At 41.7% G+C, this 27,941-nt stretch overlaps 1 protein-coding gene across 2 annotated transcripts in view; it reads left to right on the plus strand.

Annotated features, from left to right (window-relative positions):
- Positions 1 to 24,107, plus strand: part of LOC133959007 (glutamate receptor 3) — an 84,461-nt gene extending 60,354 nt beyond the window's left edge. Inside the window, exons 9-16 of one of the 2 annotated variants that reach the window (XM_062394062.1) lie at positions 229 to 333; positions 2,169 to 2,375; positions 4,740 to 5,113; positions 6,416 to 6,614; positions 14,370 to 14,617; positions 15,385 to 15,499; positions 19,896 to 20,143; positions 22,287 to 24,107. In XM_062394062.1, the coding sequence (XP_062250046.1) occupies positions 229 to 333; positions 2,169 to 2,375; positions 4,740 to 5,113; positions 6,416 to 6,614; positions 14,370 to 14,617; positions 15,385 to 15,499; positions 19,896 to 20,141 (1,494 nt within the window). In that variant the 3' untranslated portion in view covers positions 20,142 to 20,143; positions 22,287 to 24,107. Of the gene's footprint in view, positions 1 to 228; positions 334 to 2,168; positions 2,376 to 4,739; positions 5,114 to 6,415; positions 6,615 to 14,369; positions 14,618 to 15,384; positions 15,500 to 18,383; positions 18,499 to 19,895; positions 20,144 to 22,286 lie in introns of both variants that reach the window. The other variant, XM_062394063.1, reaches the window with a different exon arrangement.
- The last annotated feature ends 3,834 nt before the right edge of the window (positions 24,108 to 27,941 follow it).

The raw sequence follows: 27,941 nt of genomic DNA on the forward strand, positions 1-27,941 counted from the left end.
CGCTCTTTAGTTTGTGCTTAGATTACTGGGCCTCGGTCTGCCATTTTAGTATTCTGCTCAATTGCTGATGCTTTGGTCGACCTCTGGACAAACTACAGAGTTGTCTTAATAAAACCTGCATCATACCAGGTCCCAGTAATATTTGAATATGTCCCTGCTATGTGTGCTTTGACCTAAGCGACGTCAGTGGTTCGGAATGCACCTCTAACCACCGTTTTCTCTTTGCAGATCGGGTACTGGAACGAGTTCACGCGATTTGTAAATATTATGGACCCGCAGGTCTCCAACGACTCCTCAGTGGAAAACCGAACCATTGTGGTCACTACTATTATGGTACACTTTCCACGCAGTTTTAAATGTTTCACATATTCTGCCACTCAAGGTCATGGTGTTGATTCCAACGAGTGATACATTCTGTCCTGGGCGGGTAGAACCACATCTTTTTTGTGTTGCTTTCCATCCACTCACTACACGTTGAAACAGTCGATCCGTAGCCGGGGGGAGTGTTTCAACTGTATCAGTGTGGGTGTCAAAGCATTTTGATTTCCCATACTTCAGTGGCCTGTCGTAGCAGTGACATCACAATAATGGTATACTGTATATGATAGTGGTTGACTCCATCAATTACAAAAAAAAAAAAAACGCATACAAACGCATACGTAAGTAGACCTGTCTGTCCTCATCAAGTAAATGTTCAATGACACTTGGGATAGACTGGCCGAAGAATGACTAGAGGACGATACTGCAATGGTTTCTCAAGCCGGGCAAAGCAAAATAAACAGCATTGGAGCAGGGATAAGAGGGTGTAGTGTTCTTCCCTTGTTATCGCCTCTCCAATATATTTTGTATTGCTCCTCCATGTGTTCTGTGTTGAAGTATAACTTCCAGTCAGCACTTCAGGAGAGAATATTTTTCTGGGCATTTTCCCCAGACCAAAATACAATAAAGAGAGAAACATTTTACATTTATTTGCTTTTAGCTGTCTGCACTCAACTAAATGTCTCAAGCTTATTGGATAGCTTCCACTGCGAGTGTATTTACTGACTGTATAATGGCGATAAAATAACCTGATGCAATACCTCACTCTCTGCAAGTGGATGATAAAGAAAAAATGTCTGGGAAATAATAAGGATCTCTGGCGTTTGTCCACACTTAGATTCCATTTGTATTCCAAGGCACAGGAGGGTGTCACTCAATCTCCAGAGAGGAAGCGTTTAACGTCTCTAGATGAGGAATACAGTCGGGAGGTAAAGACGTGTTAACTCGAGGGAAACGCTCAGCAGATCCAATGTGAGGGGATACGTTCAGCACAGAACAAACAAACCATTGCGCTCCTACTTGCACTCTAATTTTGTGTGGCTGTAATGACAATGCCTGCTCTCCTGAGCGTCCTATTGTTTGATAATGATGATGTGCTCGGTAAAGAGAAAAGACGAGCTGCACCAGCGTTTTTTGACAAGGAGAGGAAAGCTAGCTCGCTCCTGACATAATTATTTTTATTTCTGAAAGTTTTTTATTTACTTTCGTTTGCACTTTTTTCTGGATAGCAAATAGTGGCTCATTCTGTTTTTAATTTACTTTTCTTTCTGGAATGAAACAGCCTTTAACTTCGCACTGGTGCAAATGTGCTTGAACTTGTTGAGATACTATGGGAACTGTCTGATCCCTCTCCTGTCACTGGCATTTACTTATGAAACCCATCCCCATTCCCATCCCCACCCATCCCTGAGCTGACCCACACCTTGCCTACCAATGCGCACCAGCCCTGCTAAATCTCATTCTGGCCTCCTGTGTTCTCCCACATAAGATGAAAAACAACTTTCTCTCTCTCTCCCTTCCCTCTAACCTTTATTGTGCCACCGAGTTGTGCCCTCTGGCTCAAAACGGGTAGGGCGCATTGGGCTTGGTGTCTGCTGGCTGCCACGGCTTATTGACCGCAGGGTGACAACGCGCTCACGCTGCTGTTATAAGTGCATATTTGTGCATTCGCGGGGCATCATCTTCGTATGCATGCCTGCATGGATGTGGTCATAGCAGCTTATAATGTTGGAAAGGTGTGTGTGTGTGTGCGCATGGGCACATATGGGTGCATGTATGCATATTTCTGTATAACTGAATGTGTGCCATGGCATGGGAGTGAATAAACCAGCGTGTGTTTGAATCAACAGGAAGCTCCTTATGTGATGTACAAGAAAAATTATAATCACCTGGAGGGGAATGACAGATATGAAGGCTACTGCGTCGATTTAGCATCTGAGATTGCCAAACATGTTGGAATTAAGTACAAACTGTCTATAGTAATGGATGGGAAGTACGGAGCCCGAGACCCCGAGACCAAGACGTGGAACGGGATGGTGGGCGAACTGGTCTATGGGGTGAGTACTGGGAGCCTCGATTTCACTGATTACATGGCAGTTTGCAAGGAACTTCAACATGAGAGGAGATCTCATTTTTCTGTCTTAAGGTTATCACCAAGCCGAACTCATCAGCTCTTGCCCAGTTCAAAGTCTGATGCTGTCTCAGGAAGCTCAGCTGTGAGTGAATTTGTTGAATGCAGCCTCAAGCATTGGGGGGGTGTTGGTGATCATCTTGAGACGGAGAAAATGAAATCATTTCTCAGGGCTGTTCATTGCAATTAATCCTCCTTGCTTAGCCTAGAAAGCTCTCTCTCTCTCTCTCCCTCCCTCCCTCTCTCTCCCCCCTTCTCTCTCTCTCTCTCTCTCGCTCTCTCTCTCTGTCTCTCTCGCTCTCTCACTCTCTCTCTCTCTCTCTCTCTCTCTCACTCTCTCTCTCTCTCTCTCTGGCACAGTCGAAACAGAGGTAGGTACATGAAAACAATGAGTCCATATGGCAAACACACTGAAACCACTTTGATGAATGAAAGATTGTACGCCTTTGAAGTGATCGTGTAATTATGTCCAATGTTTGATGTGTATGATGAATATGCCACATTGTAAATTCACAGCTGAGAAAATCTGCTTTGGAACCAACAGCTAAATGGTGGCTTGCGGTTTGAAACAACAAGTTCCATATGTGTTGCGCTCCATATAGGTCGAACCCCGTGCATTAGCGAAGGGTCATGCCGTGTTTTACATCTGACAGAGCTCACGGGCTCTCGCAACACCTCGAGAGCTCCAAAGATTACACCCTACCCCCCCCCCCCCCCCCCCCGTTTCTCTCGCCTTTCTCCGAGGCCACAATAGTTGAACAGGGGCCAAATGCAAAATGCATGAGGGTTAGGTTTCCTCATCTGCTCAATTTTCCCACTATCAGCCCGAGAGATTGCATGGTTTGATGTGCTATCGCCACCAAATTATCTCTCAAATGAGAAAAGTCCACTCCCCGCTGATGGAAGGTGGAAAAAATATCCCAATCATGTCACTGTCAAGTCTTTCCCGGGCCTGTAATTTTTACAGCAGGTGGGCCGAGACTAATAGTTTTGTACATTTGACCTTTCGACCGGTAAATTAATTTGATTTTAGTTGTCTTTCTAAAGGTTAGGCCCGGGGCTGCTCTTTATTGCTTTGTTTCCCTCACCATTGATTGAAGGCTGCTTACGCCTGCACAAGGATTAAATGGTTATAGCCCTGTGCAGTGTTTTGTTGACAGCACAAAGTAAACAGTCGTGTTTATTGGGTCTATTTGTGCTGCTCCTAGTTTGACCTTGTAAGAACCTTGTTTTCTGCCTTGCGCTGCCACAGCCCAATGTTTTCTCAATTTCGATATAAAAAAAACACAATACTGCGCAGTACCAACAACTGCCCTTCACAGAACGGCTCCTTTTGAAGAGCAGCACTTCTTTAATTAATCACACACACAAACACACACACACACGCACACTAGCTGCAGTAACACTGTCTTGTGTGATTAATTATTTTCTTTTCGCTTTTACAAAGAAACCCATTGTGAGTCCTAAAAAGGCAGCGGCACCTCTGTCCATGTGTTTCGATAGCGTAACACGACTAGAGCAGCCTTGCAAAGGAGGCAGATCAAGAGAAACAGCTTGAAAAAATAAAACAAATAAGGCAAACGCCAGAATAAGCTGTGTGAGCGAAATCTGGAGCGGAACGGCATGTGATGGAGTTCACATGGCCGGGGCCTGCAGTTTCTTTTGTTATTTCTTAACTGACAGCCGTTTATTGAATCGCTAAAACAGATTTGCATTACTTTGCGGTTTTACTGTAATCAATGTGAGTACTGATACAGCCATTACACAGAGTTTCGTGACAAGATGTGGTGTGAAATTGAGTTTTTAGGAGCCGCACCACTAAAAGTTTCTCGCCACTGTTTCTCCTCGGGTTCTGATAAAGGAAGCAGTTGGTCAAATATGACTCAAACTCCCATCTGCCAATGTGGATTTTTTCCAAGCTGTCTCTCTCAAAGTCTCGCAGGGGCCTTGAGAGCTTTTCTTCCGTCTCACCTCCCAATGTGGAGACATTTTAGTGAAAATAATTAATTTTACAGTCTGGATCTGAAATGTATTAACCATCCTAAATCCTAACACTGTGCAAATGCCACTCTTCTCCTCCTGTGAGTGTGTTTTCCTTTCAGCTGGCCTTCAGTCGTCACAGTGTAAAATATGTGTGATATAACATTGTTTTAACTTCCCTCTCCAGCTCCAGTCATTCACACACACACAAACACACACACACACACACACACACACACACACATGTAAAATTACCTGTTTCTTCATGCAGGTCATAACTAATGCTCATTGTGCATGTCCCTGTTTCCAGAGAGCAGATATAGCTGTTGCACCTCTCACCATTACTCTGGTTCGAGAGGAGATGATAGACTTTTCCAAGCCCTTTATGAGCTTGGGCATCTCCATTATGATAAAGAAGCCCCAAAAGTCCAAGCCTGGTGTTTTCTCCTTCCTGGACCCGCTGGCCTATGAGATCTGGATGTGTATAGTGTTTGCCTATATTGGGGTGAGCGTGGTCCTGTTCCTGGTCAGTCGGTTCAGTCCTTATGAGTGGAACCTGGAGGAACAGGACGAGACCAAAGACCCTCAGACTCCCCCTGATCCTCCCAATGACTTTGGCATCTTCAATTCCCTCTGGTTCTCACTGGGCGCCTTCATGCAGCAGGGCTGTGACATCTCACCCAGGTAGGTCGCTTGCAATAGACAGTGGATAGCAGAGCAGAATAGAAAAATAAACAATGTTACATTCAGAGATCACAAACCTCCTCAGAGACATAATACATGTCATGGAAATCAGTTGAGCAGTTTTAGCATTATCCTATTAACAAACAATCAAATAAAAAAAGCAGAGGGCATTCCTTAACCAAGGTTTATACCCTATCTTCCCAAAACAGTGTTTTCCATTAGTTATCCAGACTGTGGAGGTCCACCTAATTCTAATTTACCCATCAAGAGATTTGTAGTGATCCATAGTGAACTTGTTTTACCGTTCTCATAATGACATAAGAGATCTCTGATGTGGTTTGTTGCTCCTTTGCCACATTGTATAACTATGGCTGTATGAAGCACTATTCACAGCACTATTTGCCACATGCTTGTGGGTGCCATTGTGAGCTCTCACGCAGTCAGTAGTCTCAGCTGCATGTGGCATGTAATGCAGTTCTCTCTCTCACACAATAATTTGACTTTCACTCTTTAGTCTATGGGCTTGTCACTCTAAATCTGCTGTGTGTGAGAGCCACGTCCGTGCCCTTGCACATGCACCCCCGCTACCACCACAGACCTAATCAATACTGATACAGACACTGCAGAGAAAGGGAAACAAAATCCCTGGATTTGCCAATTTTTTAAAATTCTGCACAAAACTTGTAACAGATTCTTCCCTGACCCATCCCTCCACCAAGTTTCTTGGTCAACCTTCCAGTAATTTTAGCGTGACCCTGCAAACTAACAGACAAACCATTTAAGTGAAAACATAACCTCCTTGGCGGAGGTTACAACACATTACACCTGCAAGTGATGATTTCAGCTGTTAATAAGTACATGGAATGAAAAGTCAAGCATATTCATTTTACTGCCTTCTTCCTTCAGGTGTTCATTACTTGAAATTAGACTTATTGCAGTTTTATTGCAGCTATTATACTGTAAGTGTAATTGAGTTTGGCACTTTCAATGCTGAAATTGTCGTCAACAAAATGGTTTCATCAATACTCTCTTCAGGCTATTAGGTGATCTTTGACCCAGATTGTTTCACAGACACTTGGATTAGAGTACATTTAAACAACTGCCGCTTATTTCTTTGAAAGTGCACTGTTTTGAAGTGCTGACACAGCACAGGGTTATTTTAACGATTTACCAGGAAATTCTGATGACCGTTGCAACTATGTACATTAAACACAACTGGTAGATCTTAGCGGTTTTATAGGCACCACATGTCACTGTGTAATTACAATCTGTGTTTCCCTGTCATCAACCGTTCTCTTTCAGGTCTCTGTCGGGCCGTATCGTTGGTGGTGTGTGGTGGTTCTTCACCCTCATCATCATCTCCTCTTACACAGCCAACCTGGCTGCTTTCTTGACAGTGGAGAGGATGGTCTCTCCCATAGAAAGTGCAGAGGATCTGGCCAAGCAGACAGAGATAGCATATGGCACTCTAGACTCAGGCTCCACAAAAGAGTTTTTTAGGGTAAGTAGTGCATAAACATAATGTTTCGCACACATTCAGCAGCTGACTAATCAAATGCTTTCAGCTCAAATGCCAAATCATGCAAAGGCCTTAACATTTTGCCCTCAGTGAGAAGAGCTACTTTTGTGTAACATACTCAATGAACTCCTCCTTGCAGCTTTTCCATTTTGTACCTTCAGTGAAGCACTCCTGACCTGCACAAGATTGCTCCAAATGAGGCATGTTGACAGAGAAGCAGATCTTGAACTCTTACGACATGAATATGAAATTGATGCAGCAGTGCTGCAGTGTGCAACCTTGAGGCACTGGGGCTGTCAGCAGAAAGTGTGATAACAACGTAGAAGACTCCGAGGTGATAAAAACAGGAGGCTAATCAAAGCACTCAAACTCAGAAGGGTCAACTCATGAAATATAATTAGCTAGCCAGCCAGAGCTGGCAAATTGGACCTGATGAAGAAGAGTCCTACAGGTCAAACAGAGCGGTCTGAAAGATAGTTCAGATGGAATAAGCAATATGTCCATCGGCACGAGGGACAAGCCCGACAATTAAGTCATAAATTTAGTCAAATCGGAAGAGAAGGAGCATTAGTCTCTGAAAAGCAACCACATGCAGGAGTTCAGCAGCTGCATATCAGTAAGGCTGATCAACCTTCTGCTGTGAAATCCATAGATGTCTTAGCGTGTGGCATTGCTGCTCCATCAGTCCAGTCCTTTTTCGTTTGCAGAACAGTAAGTTGAATAATAATTAATAGAAACAGCACTCTGCCTGTGATGACGAAAAGGCAATATGACAGTCTTTTATCTTACACTCCCTCATTACTCATCAGCAGGAGAGAAACAAATCATATGTTTCACAGCTGCAGCCTGTTGGCAGAGAGAGCAATTCATTTGTATTACCCCTGGGTTGAATCGCTCAGCACAACAAAATGCAAAATCAAATCCACGTTTTTTTCACACAAAGAAGAAAATGATAGTGTCTTCAACGCTTTATTAAAAAGAAGCGTTTGTTTAAAGACTGTAGTCTCCTAGGATTTGATTGTGAAAGGTTCTCTGACAGGATCGTATATCTAATGAAACATGGCATTTGACATGTGTGACGGCAAAACTTGATTCTCCATAGAAACCCCTGTCATTACTTTCACTTTCATCAGAGGGGCTGCGCCATATGTCTTTGCGTCCCAGACATGATGGACGACAATTACAGATTAGGCTTTCAGCCGGACAATGGAGCTACGCAAGGGTTTGATGGTCAAACAATCCGAGAGGTGACGGTCAGGGAGTCGCAGTTTCCCTGTATTTTTTATAATGAGTGTCCTACTTACATCCCTTTTACAAATCTTCAAATAGGAAATGTCATGCGTGAACCGCTTTATAAGGGACTTTTAATTAAAGCTGGAGAGGGCTGACAAGGAAAAAAACCCTGATTAATAAGGGTTCAAGTTCTATCGCAGATCTGTTTTTGAGGAAATTCATTCAGGCTTAATTAGACACATACGGCATCAGCCAGCTGGAAATTTTAAATAAAGTCAGACGTTTCAAACAAGACATATGTCATCATCTCTGCCACCGCATGTGTTTAATTTTTGATGATCTCACCTGGTAGATTCTGCAGAGTGACCTGACAGGAGCAACGACCTCAGAAATATGTTGCATGTTTAAAATGTCCAATAACATGAAGATACTGTGATGTGAATATAAAACAAGGACTATAATAAGCTACAAAACCTTCAACTCAAGTTTTTCCCGTTTTTCAAATCAGATTCATTGTCTCATTGTTCTCTGTGTTTGACGTTATCCCTCTGAGGCTGTTTTTCATAGGTCCTTAAAAAACGGACAGTTTGGACACATGGCTTATTACCTGACAGTGACTGTTTTCCCATCACTGTGTGTCTCAATTTCGGGAATGGGAATGAGGGGAAGCTCTAGAGGAATTTTCAAAGAGAGTGGTGTTGATTGCCCAGAAATTCCGGAATTCCGCTGCTTGCAACCAACTAGGACAGCTGGCCTGGGAGCCTGTCGACAAGCCCAGTAGCAGCCTGAATGGCTGTAGGCGCTTGGCACTGCGGCTCTACCTGCTCTTGGCTCCTCTTCTCCAGACTACCCTGCTTGTTTTGGGCAGCCTCTCCTCCTCTGTCCCCAGCCTGTCTGTTGCTTTACCTTGACACAATGCGAGATAGCTTCAAGCTTTGTGCTGCTCTTCCCCTGACGTAGCAGCTGCCATGCGCCACTGCGATTTGTTTCGACACTTTAATACCTGTCACGGAGCTTTTTATGCCGTCAGTTGAATATTTGTGTTTTGGATGATTAGAAAATGATGAGTTTTACCAGCAGGGCCTTGTTTATCCTCTTGATGAGGTTTTATTCCATCAAAAGGCTTGGCACGGTTGCGTTTTTGAAATGTACATTGAAGGAGAAGCCGGATGGTAATAATGGCTGAGATGATAAAATGGGCTGATGGCGCTGTTTAATTACGTGTAAAGACTGGGGCGAGACCATCAAAGACAACCACACTGCTGTCCCTTTATGCACCTCATTTAACAGCGTAACAATGAAAGAATGATAATTGCACAGAGAAATGAGACGGCAGCATTGTTTTCGGTTCCCTTCAAAAGAGACTCTACATTACTCCGAGCCTGAGCAGCAAACACCATGCATCTTACTGATCTGCAGGTGCGCTGGAGACGGGAACAACAGCTTGGTCGCAGTCACCAATGCATTTTACTATGCGTGAAAATCAATTTCACGTCTCAGCTATCGCAGCACCGACACTATAGCTCCTGCATGGTCCAACACAATGTTTAATAAGTTTTTTTTTTTTTTAATGCAGAGCAGACCTGCGTTCAGCCGGGGCTGCATGAAGAGGAGCCGGCGAGGATATTTATTCAAGAAATCCTTGTAGTTCGGCCTGCAATCATATACAGCAGAGTGTAGCACAACTCCCCGAGCTCTTGTCATTTTATGTTTCAGTACAGTGCTGAGTGAAGGGGAGGCTCCTATAAAGATTAGAGCCTGTTTGCATAAAAGAGAAAGCTGACAAAAGTGATGACAGACTAGTTTGAGATACGCGTAACCTCTGAGGGAAAGCGTCGTCCTCGGTGGGCCTTGGCGAACTTCAGATGAGCAGCAACAGCAGCTATTGGAGTCCAGCAACAAGCATCAAAGACGAGCAATTGGTATTCAGGGCATTGCGAGTGGCACTTCAATGACAAAGTACACCCACGGAGCTTCAACTCTCATTTCTGCATACTTGAGATACATGTAGTCCTGGCAAACAGGATATTGTGGGAAAGTGGTGATGTCCGCAAACCAAGTGGAAGGGAAGCAAAGTTGAAGGAAATGTAGCGTTGGGTGTTTGGAAATGGCATTTAGATATACAAGCAGTGGAGCGTGTGTGTGCGAGAGGCCATAATGAAAGCAGCCCGAGACGTCACAGCCAGAATAAACAACAGGCTGCGGTTCGAAGGGCAGTGGGCAGAGGTCTGGAAACGCTGCGTAACTCGGGATCAATACAGATTAAGTGGTTATTTAGAATGGAGAGGGCAATTTCTTTGACTTTGGACTTTAATCACTTGTCCCTTCTCGGACATTTTAATGACACTGTTTATTTCTGGAACAACAAAATCCCTAATCTAGAGATTTTCTAAAACACAGACCAAATCCGTTTTGTCCATCTCCCATGTCCACTTAAGTGTATCACCCGGTACAGGTTTAATTTTTGATGAATGCATTTCATCTTTAGATTGCTTAGAGATTGCATATATCTCAAAGCTTGTCTGGTAAGAGAGTTAAATGTAGACTGTGGAACAAATTCAGCTAAATGTTTCCTTTAAACCTGATTAAAAGTATTCATTTATTTGAGTGTAGATAGCTACAATATATTAAACAAAACCAATCTTAACAGATAAATAACAATAATAATAATATTATCCCTCTCATGATGCAAGTATCCCATAATTCTAAATCAACTTTGCGAGCATAGCATCATTTCCATTTGCTGTATCCAGAAGAAAGTTAGCTGCTTGCTGGTAAATATTCTAATAGCACATTTTATAGATAAGAGCAGGGGTTTCCCTTGGCGGTAGGTGGTGTCTAAAACAGAGCTAAAAGGAAGTGAATATTAGACTTCACCTCTTTGCTGCATGTGTGCGTGATAATATTTCAATGTTATATTTGAAGCTACTTTTTGCTGCAAGAAAAACAGCCGTCACAGGTTTTAGAATTAAAAACATTCTTCCAAACAACTCCCGACCCTCGCTATAAGTAAACCATCATCTGTATCTGTTTGCATGGAGTGCATGTCTCTTCTCTATGTGGTGCTGTCCTGATTCGACTTTCAGCATTCTCCCTACAGGAATAAAGAGCACCCACCACTTTTCTTCTGGCTTTCACCTAACCTTGTCTTTCTGAAGGCAAGTCCTGTTCTCTTTATACCTCACCTTAGGTCACCAGGCTGGAACAAGAGACCTGAGTTTGTTTGTATGGCTGTTAGAAGACAGCAGGGAACTGCTTCAGACAGATTTGTAGGAGGAACACCTACACAGATGATGTAACTGTGTCACTTTAGTAGGAGGGCTGGCTGAGATCACCTATGTGGGTACTTTGTTATAAAAACAGCAACATAATTGCTTTGGTATAATGTGGAGACACTTAGAGGACCAGAGTTATGCAGTTTGCAACATGGACTGGTGTTTCTTTTCACATTATACAGCAGCCATCAAATCCTTGTTAATCGTCTGGAAGGTCATTTAGACCACAGCGGTACGTCCTCACAGGACCATTATATTGTGTGAGGGAGAGACACATGTATGAAGCAGTATTTTTACGGGCAGTATATAATTGCTCAGCAAGTTGTATTTTCATTGATGATGGACTTTCTAGAGTCATTATTCCCTAATTGAATTTTAAATGACCACAGTAGACCGGAACGTGAATGATTCAATTTTAAAGGAGATGAGAGTCGACTATCAATACATCATGGCATGTTTGTGTGTGTTCTCGTTTTTATTCCTCCTTGGGATCTTTACCAGCATAAACACTGACAATATCAGGACCAGCTGTCCTCATGGGGACCAAAGCTCAGTCCTAATGAGGCAAATCTTCTGAGCTTCTTTATTGAGCTTCTGGTTAAGGTTAGAGGTAAGATTGGAATTGTGTTTAGGTTAATGCTATAATAAGGTATGAAATTGGTTATTGATCAAATTGAGCGATAAGGTTTTGGTTACATTGAATGGAAGTCAATGCAAAGTCCTAGCTGCTGAAAGTGCTTGGGTGTGTGTGTGGGTCTGTGTAAGTGTGTTTGTGAGTGTGTGTGTGTGTGTGTGTGTGTGTGTGTGTGTGTGTGTATGCACACTTATGGGCCATCGGTGGATAATCAAATATTTCTTCCTCTCTCCATATGAATCTGCTTCAAGCCTCCTGCTGGTGACTTTAGTTGGGGCGGATTCGGGGCTATTTAGGTTTTGGTTGCACTTTGTCCCAGCTCTGATATTGATCAATTGACTTCATAGAGCACTGAGGCAGCACACTCTGTCACCAGTAATCAATGCCCAGATCCATTCTCTTCTCCTCATTTGAGGAGGCGTCTGCAGCGTTCCCGCTTCAGGCCTGTGGGGGAATCGTCCTCCAAAACAAATGTCCTTTCGACAATGAACACATTGAGCAAGATTGTAAACAAAAACATCACATCTATGTCGCCCCTGATTCAAGGCTTTATCATCTGAGCGGGGAACATTCATCATGCAGACTTTTTAATTTGTGTTATGTTGCTGTCACATCTCATCCTCACCCTTGGCCTGATGCTCTATGACAGATGCCTACAAACAAATTGTATATGATTACATGCCGGTGAGGCACTTTAGTTGGGTCAAGGTTAATGCTTTTGTTTATTAATAGAAATGCATAAGAGGACAGATATGCTTTTGCCTGCTCTTATTAAGGAGGCTTTTACCAATTCAGGACTGTGATGAGTCAATTTACTGATAAGTGTGTTTGGATTTTTCAAAGAACCAGAGTTCAGTGTGTGTTCAAATATCCTTTATCTTCATGTTTAAGTAAAGCTTTAATACAGATACTCTTTTCCAGACTACCTAATTTACTCGATGATCTGTTAACAAGCATAACAACTAACAGTTTTTTTCATTTTCCATTTGATTAATATTTTAAGCGTGTTTAGCTTATGAACTGATAGAATGCAGCGGAAAATTGCTTATTACAATTTTCCAGAGGGGGCAGCATCTCATTGGAAGTTTTTATCCAAAATCCGAAGACATAAAACTAGATGTGATTCTGAAATGTTAGCACTAAGCATCTAAAAACATCTAAGTTGCTGAAAGCAGCTACTTTCATCCTAAATACCAGCCTGACTAAAAAACAGTCAAATTATAATTTTGATGCTTTTTAATTTTGATTCCAATAGCCAACTTGTTTTATGCACAAATACATACCAAGCTAATGGTAGTATATGATGGTGATGATTTATGGCACATTATACCCACTTAACACAATGTAAGCATTGTCATTGTGAGCATTTTAGCATCCAAACGGCTCAAATCATTGCTGTGAAGAGCTGCTAGCATGACTAAAGTAAGCTCTTAGCCGGTCTTGTTGCTAGATACATGGCTCAAACAATGATTTGAGCATCAAAGCTGAATTAAACAATAATTTTTGTACTTTATGACATCTGCTACATATGAGATTTAAATCAAACTACAGGGAAGCATCTCGGACAGATGTTGGTCTATCAACAGCTCGTCCATATTCCATTTCCAAACCCTTTGGCTGCAGTCGATCTTTTGATTCAGCCAGTTCTTGAAACCCATCCAACCGCTTTGTCTTCCTCTGGCCTTTTTTTAAAAGAAAGTGTCCTTATTTTATTTAGGATCCAGTTCTGAGTAGCCACAGTGCCACTCATTGCTGTTTGGACCAGGATCTGTTCAAAGTTTGAAATGCCTATGCCAAAATAAGTCCAGCGGCATTGAATAATTTAATTGATGCTTATTATAGATAGGGCTCGAGTCCTCCAGAAGTTACAGGCTCGCTAAGCCTGACCCCAGGCACCAGGGAAACGCTCATCTATGTCACTTTGTGATGAGTTGCCTGTCTGTGAAACCGGCTGTCTTGTACACTTCTATTGCTTCTTCTGCACATCGCCTCTGAGTCACAGATGAGATTGTACATTAATGGCTGCATTGCTGAATGACTGTTATAGCTTCTAAAGCTAAATTAGGACTATAAACCTAGGCTCTAATTCAATGGGACTGACATTGCATCAAACTGATCCAAACTTCTGCTAGTCTCCATGTAAATGATCATTACCTGCAGTTCACAGTCACAGAATTTTAATTATTGGAATTTTTCTGCATAATCAAGCCCACAAATGTCAGTATTTCTACTAAAACCCAATTTGCATGACATTACTTGCAGTAGCAGTTATGTGTGATCCTCATTCACACTCAGTGAATTTGAGCTGCAAGCTGCAACACAGGGACCTAATATTCAAACAGTAAATTCATGCTTATGAAAAATGGATTTAGTAAATTCTTGTACTTCATGATCTTGTGAAAAACTTCACCTTCTGTATTTTGTGGAAGTATTTAAAGATATCACACCACTGCTTTCCGTGATGTGTATAAATACTTTTTGATGCCACTTTTAAAGACGTGATCATTAAGCACAAAAATCCTGCAAACTCCATTATGACAAATATAATGCTTATGTTTCTAAACTACTTTTCTTCTCCTGTTCTTCTCCGCACAGCGATCCAAAATAGCAGTGTATGAGAAGATGTGGTCATACATGAAATCCGCTGAGCCCTCAGTGTTTGTTAAGACCACGCCCGATGGCGTAGCCCGGGTACGAAAGTCAAAAGGCAAGTTCGCCTTTCTCCTCGAGTCCACCATGAACGAGTACATCGAGCAGCGGAAGCCATGTGACACCATGAAAGTGGGCGGGAACCTCGACTCGAAAGGCTACGGTGTGGCGACCCCCAAAGGCTCAGCATTAAGGTGGGTGGGATAATATAACAATATCATCAATGTTGTTATAGTATTCCACCTACCCTGATGTCCCCCTGTTGTCATTCTCTTCTCTTCCTCTTCTTTTTTTTTTGTGGACACAGAGGTAACAGTAGAATACCTTTAAAATGCACTTGGATACAGAGATTATATAATGATGATTAACGTATTTTCAAGGTTTTTATACATGTGATTAAGAATTTTGTAGAGAAATCCAATCCAGACGTTAAGGCTAAAGTTAACAGTCACTTCATATTTATGTGTCTCTCACTGTTGCTTTTCTCTCTCCCTCGATCTCTCCTTCTGTCCTGTGTGCTGTCCTACCTGACTGTTGTGTTGTCACTTTTAATTTAACAGTTCAATGGTTTTTCAATTTAGCTTTTAAAAGCTGCGCTGTCACTTGTGACGAATGTTAATTGCATGATGTTTGTTGTTGTTACTTTCTTCTCAATGACAAGTGTCCCCATCCCGCACAGTTCTAAACTACGTAACCCTTCATGCCACCTTTTCCAAGATTTAACACTGTCTTTATCTGATATGAGCCTCTCTTATCTCTCCATATTCCTGAAATTCTTAAACAATTTGTCCTTTCCCAGACCATTCTGATTAACAGTTCTCTGTGCATTAAGTCCCTGCTTTGACCCTGGTAGTCTCTCTACCATTACCTATGATTATTATGCTTCTTACAATTAATACTCTGCATTAGATTTCTCACGGACCTGTGCATTTTCTTACAAGTTATGTTTTATCGTTTCAAGAAATGCTGTTAACCTGGCAGTTTTAAAACTGAATGAGCAAGGCCTCTTGGACAAATTGAAAAACAAATGGTGGTACGACAAGGGAGAGTGCGGCAGCGGGGGAGGTGACTCCAAGGTCAGCCTCGATGTCACCACAATCGGGTACCATAGTGCAGAGTAATCGGCAAGGCTGTTACGACAACCCAACCATAACCGAGCCAACTGTCCATCCCAAGTGACATGCTGCTTCCCAAAGGCAGATTACCAAATTAACTGATCGTCTGACCAGATGGTTTAACAGCTCAGATCGAACTAAGGAGCTCTTGCTTAGCAAACAGGAAATATTATTTGTGGTTATTTAGATACGATGTTCATAGACAACTGAATGGCAAATAAGGCCCAATAAAGGAGCTTTCTTACCGTTTGACTATTGTAAAGGGAACATGGCTGCCCTACAGTTTGGAAAGGTTGAGCCTTGTTCATCCATCCTTCCACAGCTGTAGGGCAGATCACCTCGTCTCAGCTGTAAGGACATTGTCAAGGTAGCTTAGTTACTTTGAGATACTTCATAGTAAAGTCACACACACAAGTAACGCAAGATAGTTGGCCAAGCAATGTATTGAGAAGGCCGTAACCTCCAGCATTCTGTCACGAAGGTGAGAGTTTGCTAATCCTGTAAGAGATGGTACTTCAGCTGCTTCACATCCGTGACACTGACCCAGAGCCCATGAGCGCTAAAGCCAACACGACAGATTCTCCTCAACTGCAAAAAAAACTCCAACTGGCCGCTCAGCCGAGGCCGACAGGGAAGCAAGGGGAACAGCGGCGTCTTGAGGGGAATAAGCATTTCAGGCAAACGTGAGAAGTCTAATTAAACAAAAGACTTATAATTCAATTTTATTGGTTTATCTGATACACCACCTGTGGTTTGACTCCGCTCCATGCTGCTCCTACCCCAACCCATTAATAACCTCGCTGTGACCCTTCCAACCATCAGATCTCTCCCTCTTCTTCTGTGGTTAGATTGTGAATGATTTCTTCATTATTGGCACTTAATGTAGCTGAGTGTTAAGCCCGCAATTACCCCTGACAAGTTAGTTTAACAATACGTAGGTTATGTGCCATTTAGCAATGGACTACTTTCGCTAAATGACTTACAAGGCTGTGACATTATATTCTTTACAATTCAGGTCAATTGACAAATGACGCAGTCAGCCCACATGTCATGATATAGGTCAAATAATTGGCTAAATTACACACAAGCCTCAAGATCCCTTAGACCTAACGTTGTATAATTACACCCTCAGTGTCATTTGTCATGGATATGGCAGGGCCACAGTGAACTGTTAAGCTGCAGTGACCGTAAAGATAGTGTCACTACAAGAAGCTGCATGAGGCACGGATCAAATGATGTCAAACCAATGCCAGTGGATCCTATTTTAAAAGGACTCTTTGATGTCATCTTTTTCAATGTTCTCATTGCTAACATTGCTATGTTGTGTAGCGCCCAGGAGGCCTCCCTGTGCTACTGAGAGCATGCTCAGGAGCCCTGTGAAAGTGTCTGTCTCTTGTGCTGTCATCGATCTTTGTCGTGCACAGGTACGTACCGTCCTGTCTCTGTTTCCTGGCTTGTCGTAGCTCTCCAGGACTCAGTCGAAAGGCCTGATTAGGTGGAATAAAGAGGCCTGGAGCGCTTTTGTTCCAAACAGTGCATTGCTTGGCCCCGTCCTGCTCACAGCTCCATGTTCCAACAGACAACAGGGGATGCACATAAACCAGCACACAGCATCACACACACACACATACACACACACACACACACACACACACACACACACACACACACACACAAAGCTCTCTCATGCCCCCCAGGCACAACAGAGTGTAGCCTAGATTGAGTTTCAGACACAGAGCATGTTACAGGGTAATTGCATTGTTAATCAATGTGTCTCTGAGCCAAGACAATGTCCTGGTCTTCACAGTCCGTTTCTCCAGATTGGCTTTTAGGGATATACAGTGGTGTAATCTTCTCTCAGTGCATTATGCATTGCATGAATCCCCTTGGGGGACATTGTTTCCAGGGAGGAGTCAGGTCACTCACTTATCGATGCACAATTTTTCTTTGCCTTCAATTTTCCTTTCCACTCTTACTGAGATTGACCCACACACCAAAAGAGGATTTATTGTGACTACAAAGTGTGATCTTTATCTAGCTTTGAAATTGTTGCAGTAATTCTCATTCTGTAGAATATTATGATAATTTTTGTTGATATGCTGTGTTCGGAGGTCATGATGTTGCTTTTTAAGAAATCAAACGGCAAGAAACAGCTGTGTCAGATGTTAGATTATGCTGCTACAGGCAAATATGAGAGGAATTATTCCACAAATACTTCTGAGCTTAGTCCTGCAGCTCTGTGCAGTTTGCTTGAGAAACACTCATCTGACACTAATCTGGTGTAATTTGGAGATAAAACTTTCTTAGCGATATGTTGGAATAGGACACATACGAATTGAGTAGTCTTTCACTTTTGGGCATTTATGAAAATGGTTGTAATGCCCCCCAAAAATGTATTGTAGTCTTTGTGGCAACAAAAGTATAAACTAGCACAGCATTACGCTGATTTAATAGATAGAAAGTCAGATCTTTTTTCCTGTTTGTTAAGTCAAAGCTCCTGTTGGACTGAATCTGTTAAATGCTGCTCAGAAGGCCCCTGTGATCCAGAACCTGTACCCAAACCAGTGTAACCTGATGCTTTTGGATATTCACAGACCTGCAGATTGTACTTTACAGTACCTGCTCGTCGCCCCGCTAACAGCGTCTGCCGATTACTCAAAGCGATACGAGCAGGCCCTGGCTTTAGACTAGGGGTTATAGAGGTAATAGGTAGAATGCCTGCTCTCTGTGATGTTGACACAGCCAGGGATCCTGCTTTATCGCTTTGTTAAGTATGTAGTAGTTTAAAGTTGAATAACATAAAATAACATAATATAATGTTATTTATGTTATTTCCCACGTGAAGAACTCCTGTAAACCTTGCAGTATTGAAACTCAGTGAACAAGGCATCTTAGACAAGCTGAAAAACAAATGGTGGTACGATAAGGGTGAATGTGGAACCAAGGACTCTGGAAGTAAGGTCAGTCGCTGCAGGTCTTTTGTACTGATTCCAAATTGCATTTTGACGTACTGTTCATATGCAAGACAAAACTTCTATAACATCTATAGAATACATTTTAATTTGCTACACATATTTTTTATTTTTATTTTATTTACCTAGATTTTCTGCCACCAACTGTAACTCGGTTTATGCGTGGCATTGACACTCGGCACTGCTTCCCCAATTTTTTTTTTCTTCTTTTTAATGCAATATAAAAAAGTAGAAGCTCTTTTTTGTTAAAACTGTAAAGATAACGCTCAGGGGGAATTTTCTAAAGTGCCTGGCAGATATACTATTTCAACTGAAATCACAGCAGTTAATAGTTGTTGATAAATGCTATTTTTTGCTCATTTTCACTCTTGACATTCATGATACTCTGACCATTATGCTGCTGTTTCTATTTACCAAACTGTTAATGAAAATTTGATTTATATGTGTTGTTACTAGTTTGCATTGAGATGTGTCTATTAGATTCTTTGACCTCCTGTGGTGCGACGGGAAAGCGAAGCCTCTCATGGTGATGAGTTACCCGATTAAACTTCTTTAAAGCGGCGGGAGCTCCATAGGGTGTCCTCCGAATCTTGTGGCTGCTGGGAGTTGCAGTAAGAGGCACAGTTTGCACATCACAGGAAGTGGAGGAATGTAATAAACCCACTATTTAACCCTCTGAGATACAGTCGAAGCCTCAGATCCCAGGGCAGCCTCGCTAGATAGCTTTATGACACCTCCACGCTCATATGGTTAAACTGCAAATAGTAAAACTCTAATGAACAAATTTTTAATGAATATGTTTGGTAGGTAAGCAGCAGCAAAATGGTTTGATCTTTAGTCTTTTTTTTTTTACTTCAATGGAGCTATCATTCATCTATTTAGAATTTGACTGTACTGTATGACAATGTTGCCATGAGAGTTATACGTACATGTCTCTAAGATAGGGATTTTCAGAGCTGTCGACCTGTGCGATACTGACCAGCTTCCTAACATGGTCAAGAGCAGAAGCCATTTGACAAAGGAATAGCACAGGGAAGCGTTAGCTCTACATTCACCAGCAGATAGGCAGAGCATTGAGAGTTGGCTTCTTTCTCCCTAGTGGAGAATGGTTTGACTATGGCAGTCGGAAGTTCCACGTAACTTTGTGACAACCATAGCGAAATCAGTTCACTCTAAATTATAGCCTTAGCACCTGATTGCATCTTAAATGTTATGTTGCTTGTAGCTGTTGGTAGCCTTTTCATAATCTAGTGTCAAAAAGATAGGGTGTCATGATTCAGTCTAAGTCTACGTCAGGCTCAGTGTGAAGGATACAGGCTGCATCTTTGTTCTGCTGCTCTCGCTCCACTGCAAAACTCTTAACTATGTCATTCACTTTCCCCCAGGACAAGACAAGTGCTCTCAGTCTAAGCAATGTGGCTGGTGTCTTCTATATTCTGGTCGGAGGGCTGGGGCTGGCCATGATGGTGGCTCTGATAGAGTTCTGTTATAAATCACGGCAAGAAACCAAACGGCTGAAATTGGCCAAGAATGCCCAGAATTTTAAGCCGGCTCCCCCGACCAACACCCAGAACTTTGCCACATACAGAGAAGGCTACAACGTGTACGGAACCGAGAGCGTTAAGATCTAGAGGTACGCTGCCGCTCCTCGCCGTCCTCTGACTCCACAGAGCACATCTGTGTGAGATGAATCATTTAGCTCCACGGTCATACCAGTTGGGCTGAATTATTCATTTGTATCTGTTGCTGCTGCTTGTGAGATTGTTTATGGTTGTCATGTTGAACTCAACAGAACACACGTGTCTTCTCAAACACAAGACATGCTCTTGCCTGGTAACATATATGGAGAGAGCCTCAGGCTATGTACAGTATATGACGGCGAGAACACATCATCCTGCACCTCTGTTTTGTTTGCAGTGTCAAAAAAACTGCAGTACACGATTATTCAGTTCAATGTAAACTTTTAGGTGATATGAAATTATGACCTTGTATTAAAGCCACACTATGTAACTTTACTGAGCAACAGCGCCCTCTGCAGCCACTTGTGGCGATTCATTCTGTTGGACTCCATGTCTGAGTGATAAAGTGGTTTTAAAGTCGCGAGAAAACAAAGACTATCAATCTGCTGACTGGAGCGCTGACTGCGTATTCCCACTCTCTGAACTGAAACACAACTGAACGGTGGATATTACCCACGATCCTTGGCTTCCTTAACCACATGAGCTGCTGCTGTATCAAATACACCAGACTCTGTTTACAATTCTTGATATTTTAAAAGTCTCCTCGCTGAATATCACAGATGAACGTGTTTTTTGAATGACTAAGTTCTTTCAACTAATCTGTAGTTCAGCGTTACTCTTGAACTTGCTGGGCCTGATTCTGACAATTGAAGCTGCGACCACCAGTCAGTTACAGATTTCTCTCAGGAGATTATACTCAATCACAAAAGCTACATAGAGCAAGAACAGACATTCAGGACGAGGAGTGGGAATTAGAGTCAGTGAAACAGAATGCAGCGACACACACACAGCTTTAAAAAAAATAATTACTTTTAAGGCTTCACTCCCTTTAGTTTGGGCCACTTGGGGACAGTGTAACAAGTCAAACTGAAACATATTTACCACTTAAACCACTTCAGCTCAGGGAAATTCACACCATAGCTGCAAACTACAATTTTGAATCCACTATATACCCTGACAAGAACATCATTAAATAAACTGGTAGTCTTGTGTTTGATTGGATTGAGTGTGTGTGTGGGTGTGTGTGTGTGTGTTTGTGTGCTGTTTCCTCTTGTTAAACACTAAGTGTGACGTCTGTTTAGAGAAATTGCAGTTGTACAACAGAGCAACAGAGATTAAAGGCCCTGAAAACATATTTTCTGCATCAAAGTCTAACACACTGATGAAGTTTGTATTATTTACTGTACAAGAGTGACTTATGAATTTTTTTTTTTGCCTGCGCTCTTCTCACTGTATTGAAGTGGGCATGGCTTAGTTGGAAAAATGTGTGACCACAGCTGAGTTTCAGGCAGAGAGCGTGCAAAAGATAACATCGTGATTTGTTGTACACACGGTTGTTCCAAATAAATTTTTCCACTGACAGTAACCTTAGCAAGTTGTTAGTTTTGGTGCTTGAATTAAGTTTGGGTGTAAATTGTAATAAATAAGTACAAACCTCCACCAAGGTCCACCAGGCCTTCGATTAAACACATTTAAATTCACTAGATCACCATTTTAATTTGGATCTGCACCAAATTTGTGTCTGAAATATTAACAAAAATGTCAAAGAAAGTGGAAAAATAATACTGCTTCCACCACCTGATCTGCACTAAATGTTCATGGGTTCTCTACTGACCCACACCACATCAGTTACACGCTGACAAATTATATTATACTAAAGGCAAAACTTTAAATATGAATTATAACAATAACCGAGAACCACTAGTGCACCAATAAAGAAGCTCGTCAAAACTGTAGTCAGAGCCCTAATGACGTAGATTAGCTCCGTTTTTTTATTGTTAAATTCTTAATAAATTATAGTTAAGGATGTTTTAATTGTTGTTGATTTAATCAACAATATGTAATGTTGATCAGAGGAAGTCAAGATTCAAAACCATGTTTTCAGGGGCTTTAAAAAGAAAAAAATACATCCAGCTCCATAATCACATCTTTTCAGGTGACATGAGTCACACAGTGTGAAGATGTGTGTTTTTCCCTGACAATCCCACAAACCTCATCTCTCCCCATGTTTGCTTCTGCTCTATTTGTCGACAACAGGTTTAGGAAACATTTGCATTACCCCACACAACTGTGACTGAACACCTACAGTAACTAAGAACTGGATCGCGGAGGGGTTTTGAGCTCCAAACCAAATCCTCCTGCGCGTACAACGGCACGATAATCTGCAATGACGACACGACTGGACTGGTCACGTGAAGAGCCGACGCGGTTCCCCTCCTCTCTGTGCCTTATGGAACTCCGAGTCCAATCAATGCAACTCATTCACAATGATATTGCTTTTTTGCTTGAAACTCATAAAAAACAAGAAGAATGGTGATGAAAAAATAAAGAGTATATATAGATATATAGATATATATATATCTATATATATATATTCACAATAAATTTGACATTTTAAAGTGAATGAGAGAACTAAAGCCATCATTTGCAACCCTAAGCACATTTCGAAGTGCCAGACAGAAGACAAATCTTATACGACAAGTGTCTAATTGGTTTCCTGTAGTCAATATGATCAGATTACTCCTCATTATTCTGAGATTTTCACTGGTCATATGTGTTCCGATAAGTTTCTGAGATCTCCTCAGTGCACTGTAAGTCACTGGTTACCAGACAATAGCTTTTATACTGCTGTATTAGTCACTGACGACGACATCGTACCTGTGTTTAAAATGACAGATTGATCCTTATTGGAGTGAAAATGCCATCCAGCCCAAAACAACGATGAGTGCGGGGGGGTTTTGTACTCTTAACTCTGGTGCTGCTGCCACTGTCTTCTGAACGTTTTGACGGGACTCAGGAAGATGAGAAGATGATCTGGTTCGGTTCTGAAGCACTACAGAACCAGGTCATGATTCACACTTCCAATACTGCCAAGAGTGTGTTTTGTATGACAAGAAAAAGTGTAAAAAGAAATGTATTCATGCTTGGTTATAGAGAAAAAATTACTAATTACTAATTAGTTTAATCCACAGTTTGTATAATATCAGCGGAGCACTGACTCACCTAGGGTTTCCCTGAAGTCATTCAAAGTCTTCTGTATATGAAAGTAAAACCAAACAAAAAGGGTAATTCAACTGTAGATTTAACTGCAATCCAATGAAAGGATAACAGTAATGGCTTTTAAACTGTAGTATTTTTGGATTACCTTACCGTCTTTTCTTTTACAATCGCACATTTTTACGATAAGCTGTGGTTTTGCTTTTAAATTTGATTTCCTTTCATGAGCATTACAAGTGTTTGGTGACTTCACTTAGTAAAATGAAAAATATATGAATCCAAGGGAAAATAGATTTATACAAGGTTGTACCAGGGAAAGTCCTGACGCTTAGCACATTTCCCTATTGCTGTAATAATTTCATCTCTCTCAAAAAGACTGTGATTCCATGAGGTTTGGGAGGTTACTTATGTAATCAACCTGAAACTATGGACAGATAGTTTTATACAAAAAGAAGGAAAAGACATGAGAAGAAAAACATAAAAATAAGTTTAAAAATGTGTACATTTAGATAAATGAGAATTATTTATATTACATGATGAAAGATTGTTTTTTGTTTTGTTTTTTGTTTTCTAAGAAATTGCATGTGAAATCAGTGATGCTTGACGAGCTCTGCTACTCACCAACTGACCTTAGGTTGACGTTGGAAAATCCAGTCCTGTTTCTTTCTTTTGTAAATGAGTTTCACCCTCTTCTTTATTTCATTTCTTTCTTTTTTCCTACACCTCACCTTCTGCAAAAATAAAAGACGCCAGGCATAGTAGTGGGTACAAAGAGTAAGAGATGCATGCATAATTTGCTGAACCTCATTAGTGAGGCGCTGTACAGACAATTTTAATACATTTTGTAAATAAAATGTACAGAAAGGGTCAGTGTGTCTTTGTTTTTGTCATGTCACTCTTTAGCCTATGGGTGTCTTTTTTTTTTGTACGGCTCTTCGGGGATTGCAGGAGCACATCAGGTTAAACACACTTTTTACTTTTTAACCCCAGCATGGTGCTGATGGAGGATCAGCAGCCTGAGCAGCCCCCCGCAGACCAACACACGAACGGAGGAGAATTCCCTGTAATGGTGTGATATTGAACCGTTTGTCATTGGATGTACATGTGCATGTTTCGGATCAATATGAAGCACCATCTGCTGCACTCTGGCGCGCCTGCTGTGCAGCCACTGATTGAAGGCTTCATTGACAGCTTCATCTGGCATGTGATCTTTCTCCTGCTCTCTCTTTATAAGATGCTTTGTGACATAATCAATAATATATTATAATACCCACCCAACCACTTACAAAGCAAACTGCAACACGGATGCTGCACTTGGTTGTAATGTGTAGCTAGGTCTATCTTTTTTATATTAGTACAAATATAGCTGAAAATTGTATTTCATGTATCATAAGTACATACAGCGCACGTGCAGTGAATCATGTAAAACCCCTGCTCATTCCCACAGTGTCAGTTCTCACATACACAGTAAATCAGCACAATGCTCAATAGATTGCTCAGACAATATGTCATTTAACTGGTGTCGGGGTCTGCATTGTGTGGTCAAATTAATTCCTCCCCCCAGATATCCAGCCTGCCAGAGCTCAAATAACGAATCCGACAAACATGGCAAAGGACCACTGTGTGTTTGTGTGTTGTTTTTTTGTCTTTCATTTTTGGATGCAGACACTAGGATTTATTTACTGCACCAGTCCTGTGGAACAGACTGTCTGTATGAAATGCTACTGTACGTTCCAAACAACACATTTCTGACAAAGGATGAGAGGATATTGCTTTTTTTTTTTCTTCCTTTGCTTCGCTGCCTCTCCTTTGGTGCTTTTTTTTCTTTGTCACGCCTGGACTGCTTTCAAACAGGAACAAGACATCGTGGGGGAGTTTGTGCACAGGGAAGCACTGCAGCACATGAGACGATAGTCTGGAATTAGTTTACTCAACTATTAAACATGGCGACATGGTAGCAGCGTTTGTCCTGCAAGAGTAGAACAACTAAAACGAGAGGCAACAACCAATTGGGATGAGTCCATTTCATTCAGAGAGCCACACGGGGAACGGATCTGTCTAATCACAGGAGCAGGAGAGCACATTTCCTTCCAACAGAGGACGACTAATCATCCCCACTTTGTCCTCGCACACTTCTTGCATGTTGAGTCGCGCGAACCACAGGCTTCTGGTGCTGGCTGCCTCTTTGGGCCTGTGGCTGTGAAAGTCAATCAGATCTAACATGAGCTCTGTCACTAAGGGCGAACGAGGTTATATGTGTGTCAGTGTGTGGGAGAGAAAGAAAACTCAAAAGGCTGAAGAGGACATGTCGCGGGGAGGGTACTTTGATTACCGACAAAGAAAAGAAAGGGAAAAATAACTTTCTGGTTCACCAGCTCCCTCACTCTTTCACCCTGTGTCTCTCTCTGAGGACACGATGAATAAATCACATTCCAACTCAGTTGTTCCATTTCCCTCTTCTTTCCACTTAAGCTCTTCAGCTATCTTAAGTGTGCCTGCACTTCACTTTCACATTCAGCTGACATCGATCAGCCTTCCAAATGTTGAAAAAAATATGCCATATTATTTAAAAGAAGAGTTTTATAAGGCTTTATTATGAATAAAGCATTTTCATAGGCAAGACGTTTGACATGAGCAGTTGTCAATATTTCTGTATGGCGTTCTTCCATCGTCTTTCTTTTAGAACAAGTCCAAGTTTGTTTAGCTGTTGATTGGGTTCTTTGAAGAACATTTTAATGACTGTGATGACGTAGATAAATTACACATGGAGTTCATATGTGAAGCCCTCAGCATTCATATGATAAAAAAACTAAACAGAGACATAATTTGCAGACTCCACTGAATAAGAGGTCATGATTTACACGGTTCATCATAATAACAGTTAAATATGAGATTTATGTGTGCCATGTTTCGTCTCCCATGTATGCTAATCCTCGCTCCTGCAGATGGCGAGTTATGCAGGTGTGTGACTCACAGAAACCACACAGATGGCGAGAGGAGATACTGTTACGCTTTGACTAAACGTGAACGGGCACGACTCACGACTTTGAGCAGTCACTGGCGATAGATGTGCCAGCTCCAGCATCTGCAGAGACAGCTGCCCTCGTGGGAGCTGTGTGCTCTCCCAGAGCTAATCGGGAATGAATGCTGTGATAAAAAAAACACCCAGTCAAAGGCAGTTCCAACAGCGAGACAACCTCAAAGAGAGAGGGGTCAGGTGAGCAGGCAGGCCGCACAAATAACAGCTCAGGACGTTTGACAAATCCTGCCCTCTGCTGCAACATGCTCAGGGCTGGATCCAACATTAAGATGGTAAACACCTTTGTACTTTATGTGTTAGCTCAAACCAAGAGCTTTTTCACACCTGTCTCTTTGGTGCTTTTCAGTTGAGGGCTTTCACATCTGAAAGTCCGAACCAAGGTTCATGCCTTGTTATATCGGTTAGTTTGGCTTTTCCATTGCAATTTGTAAGACATGCGCAAGTCCTGTTGTCTTCACCTGCCTGAGCTCCATCTACCTTTACTCGACATTGATTGGTTTGTAGACAGGCATACGTCTGACCTTGGCGTGTTGTCAATTTGCCTATTACCTTTTTTTTTATTAAAGTTGTCCTGCCATTTAAATTGAGAATATGAATGAACTGGTTAATTTAGTTAATTTCGTTTCAAAGAAGAAATAGAAGTGGAATCAGCTCACCGGATTGCTTGTGGTCTTTGTCTCCAACAAGGACATTAATTCGGTGCATGTCGAGTACTGTGGCTGATGTTGGTGATGCTGGTAGTGGCGACAAAAATGATGAAATGAACTGGTTCTTTCATTTTCTCCATTCAAATGGAGAGACTACTACGTGCCATATTTACAGAACCATGCCTGTCGATGCAGACCAGGCAGATGATGATAACAAAAAAAGTTTGTCATGCCTAAGTCTTGAGTCCACTCCCTGAATTACAATGTGACAGCAAAACTAACCGGATCAAATGTATCCAATGTAACAAAGACAGGAACCTTGAATCTGACTTTCTGAAAATGCCTTAAAACTGAAGTGTACCAGATGCGCTTCTGCATGACCTCTGCCTATGTGACAAAATAAGAAGCCAAGTCACAAAGCCTGCACCGAGTCACTCCAGTGATTTGAAGAAAAAGTTCACTCCCAGACTTTTATCACTTTCCTTTATCCTGCCTCAGTGATACCTCAGGTCATGATTTCCTACTTCTCCTATTTTCATCAAAAAAAAAGTTGTAGACCCCACAAAATATCTTGCGGCTGCATTGCATTATTGATCGCTGAGACTCTGTGGAGAAATTGGTATCTCTCTAAAATGATGATATTTCTCAGTGCAAGTGAAAAACGCTGATCAAAAGACTGGCTCTGTGGGAGGGACATTAAGAGATGATGCTTAAACCTTAAACTGCCTGTTTACCACAATAAACATTGTGTTAGCTTTGTCTGCACTGAGGGATCATATCCCCTACATGTATGTGTTATGCTTAAAACAAAGAAGAATCACTGCCTAATTTTACCACGTTTAATCACTTCCTATTCATCATTTAAATTGTACATACAGCAACCATATTGTTGTATACGTCAACGTATTGCAAATATATGCAAACATGTTTACTAATGGACTGTCAATAAAAGCTTTGTGGACTGACAAAGAGGAGCTAGAGTGATACCTATGAAGTCTCATTGGTTCT

This window comes from Platichthys flesus, chromosome 8, assembly GCF_949316205.1.
Source record: "Platichthys flesus chromosome 8, fPlaFle2.1, whole genome shotgun sequence".
NCBI classification, from domain to species: domain Eukaryota; kingdom Metazoa; phylum Chordata; class Actinopteri; order Pleuronectiformes; family Pleuronectidae; genus Platichthys; species Platichthys flesus.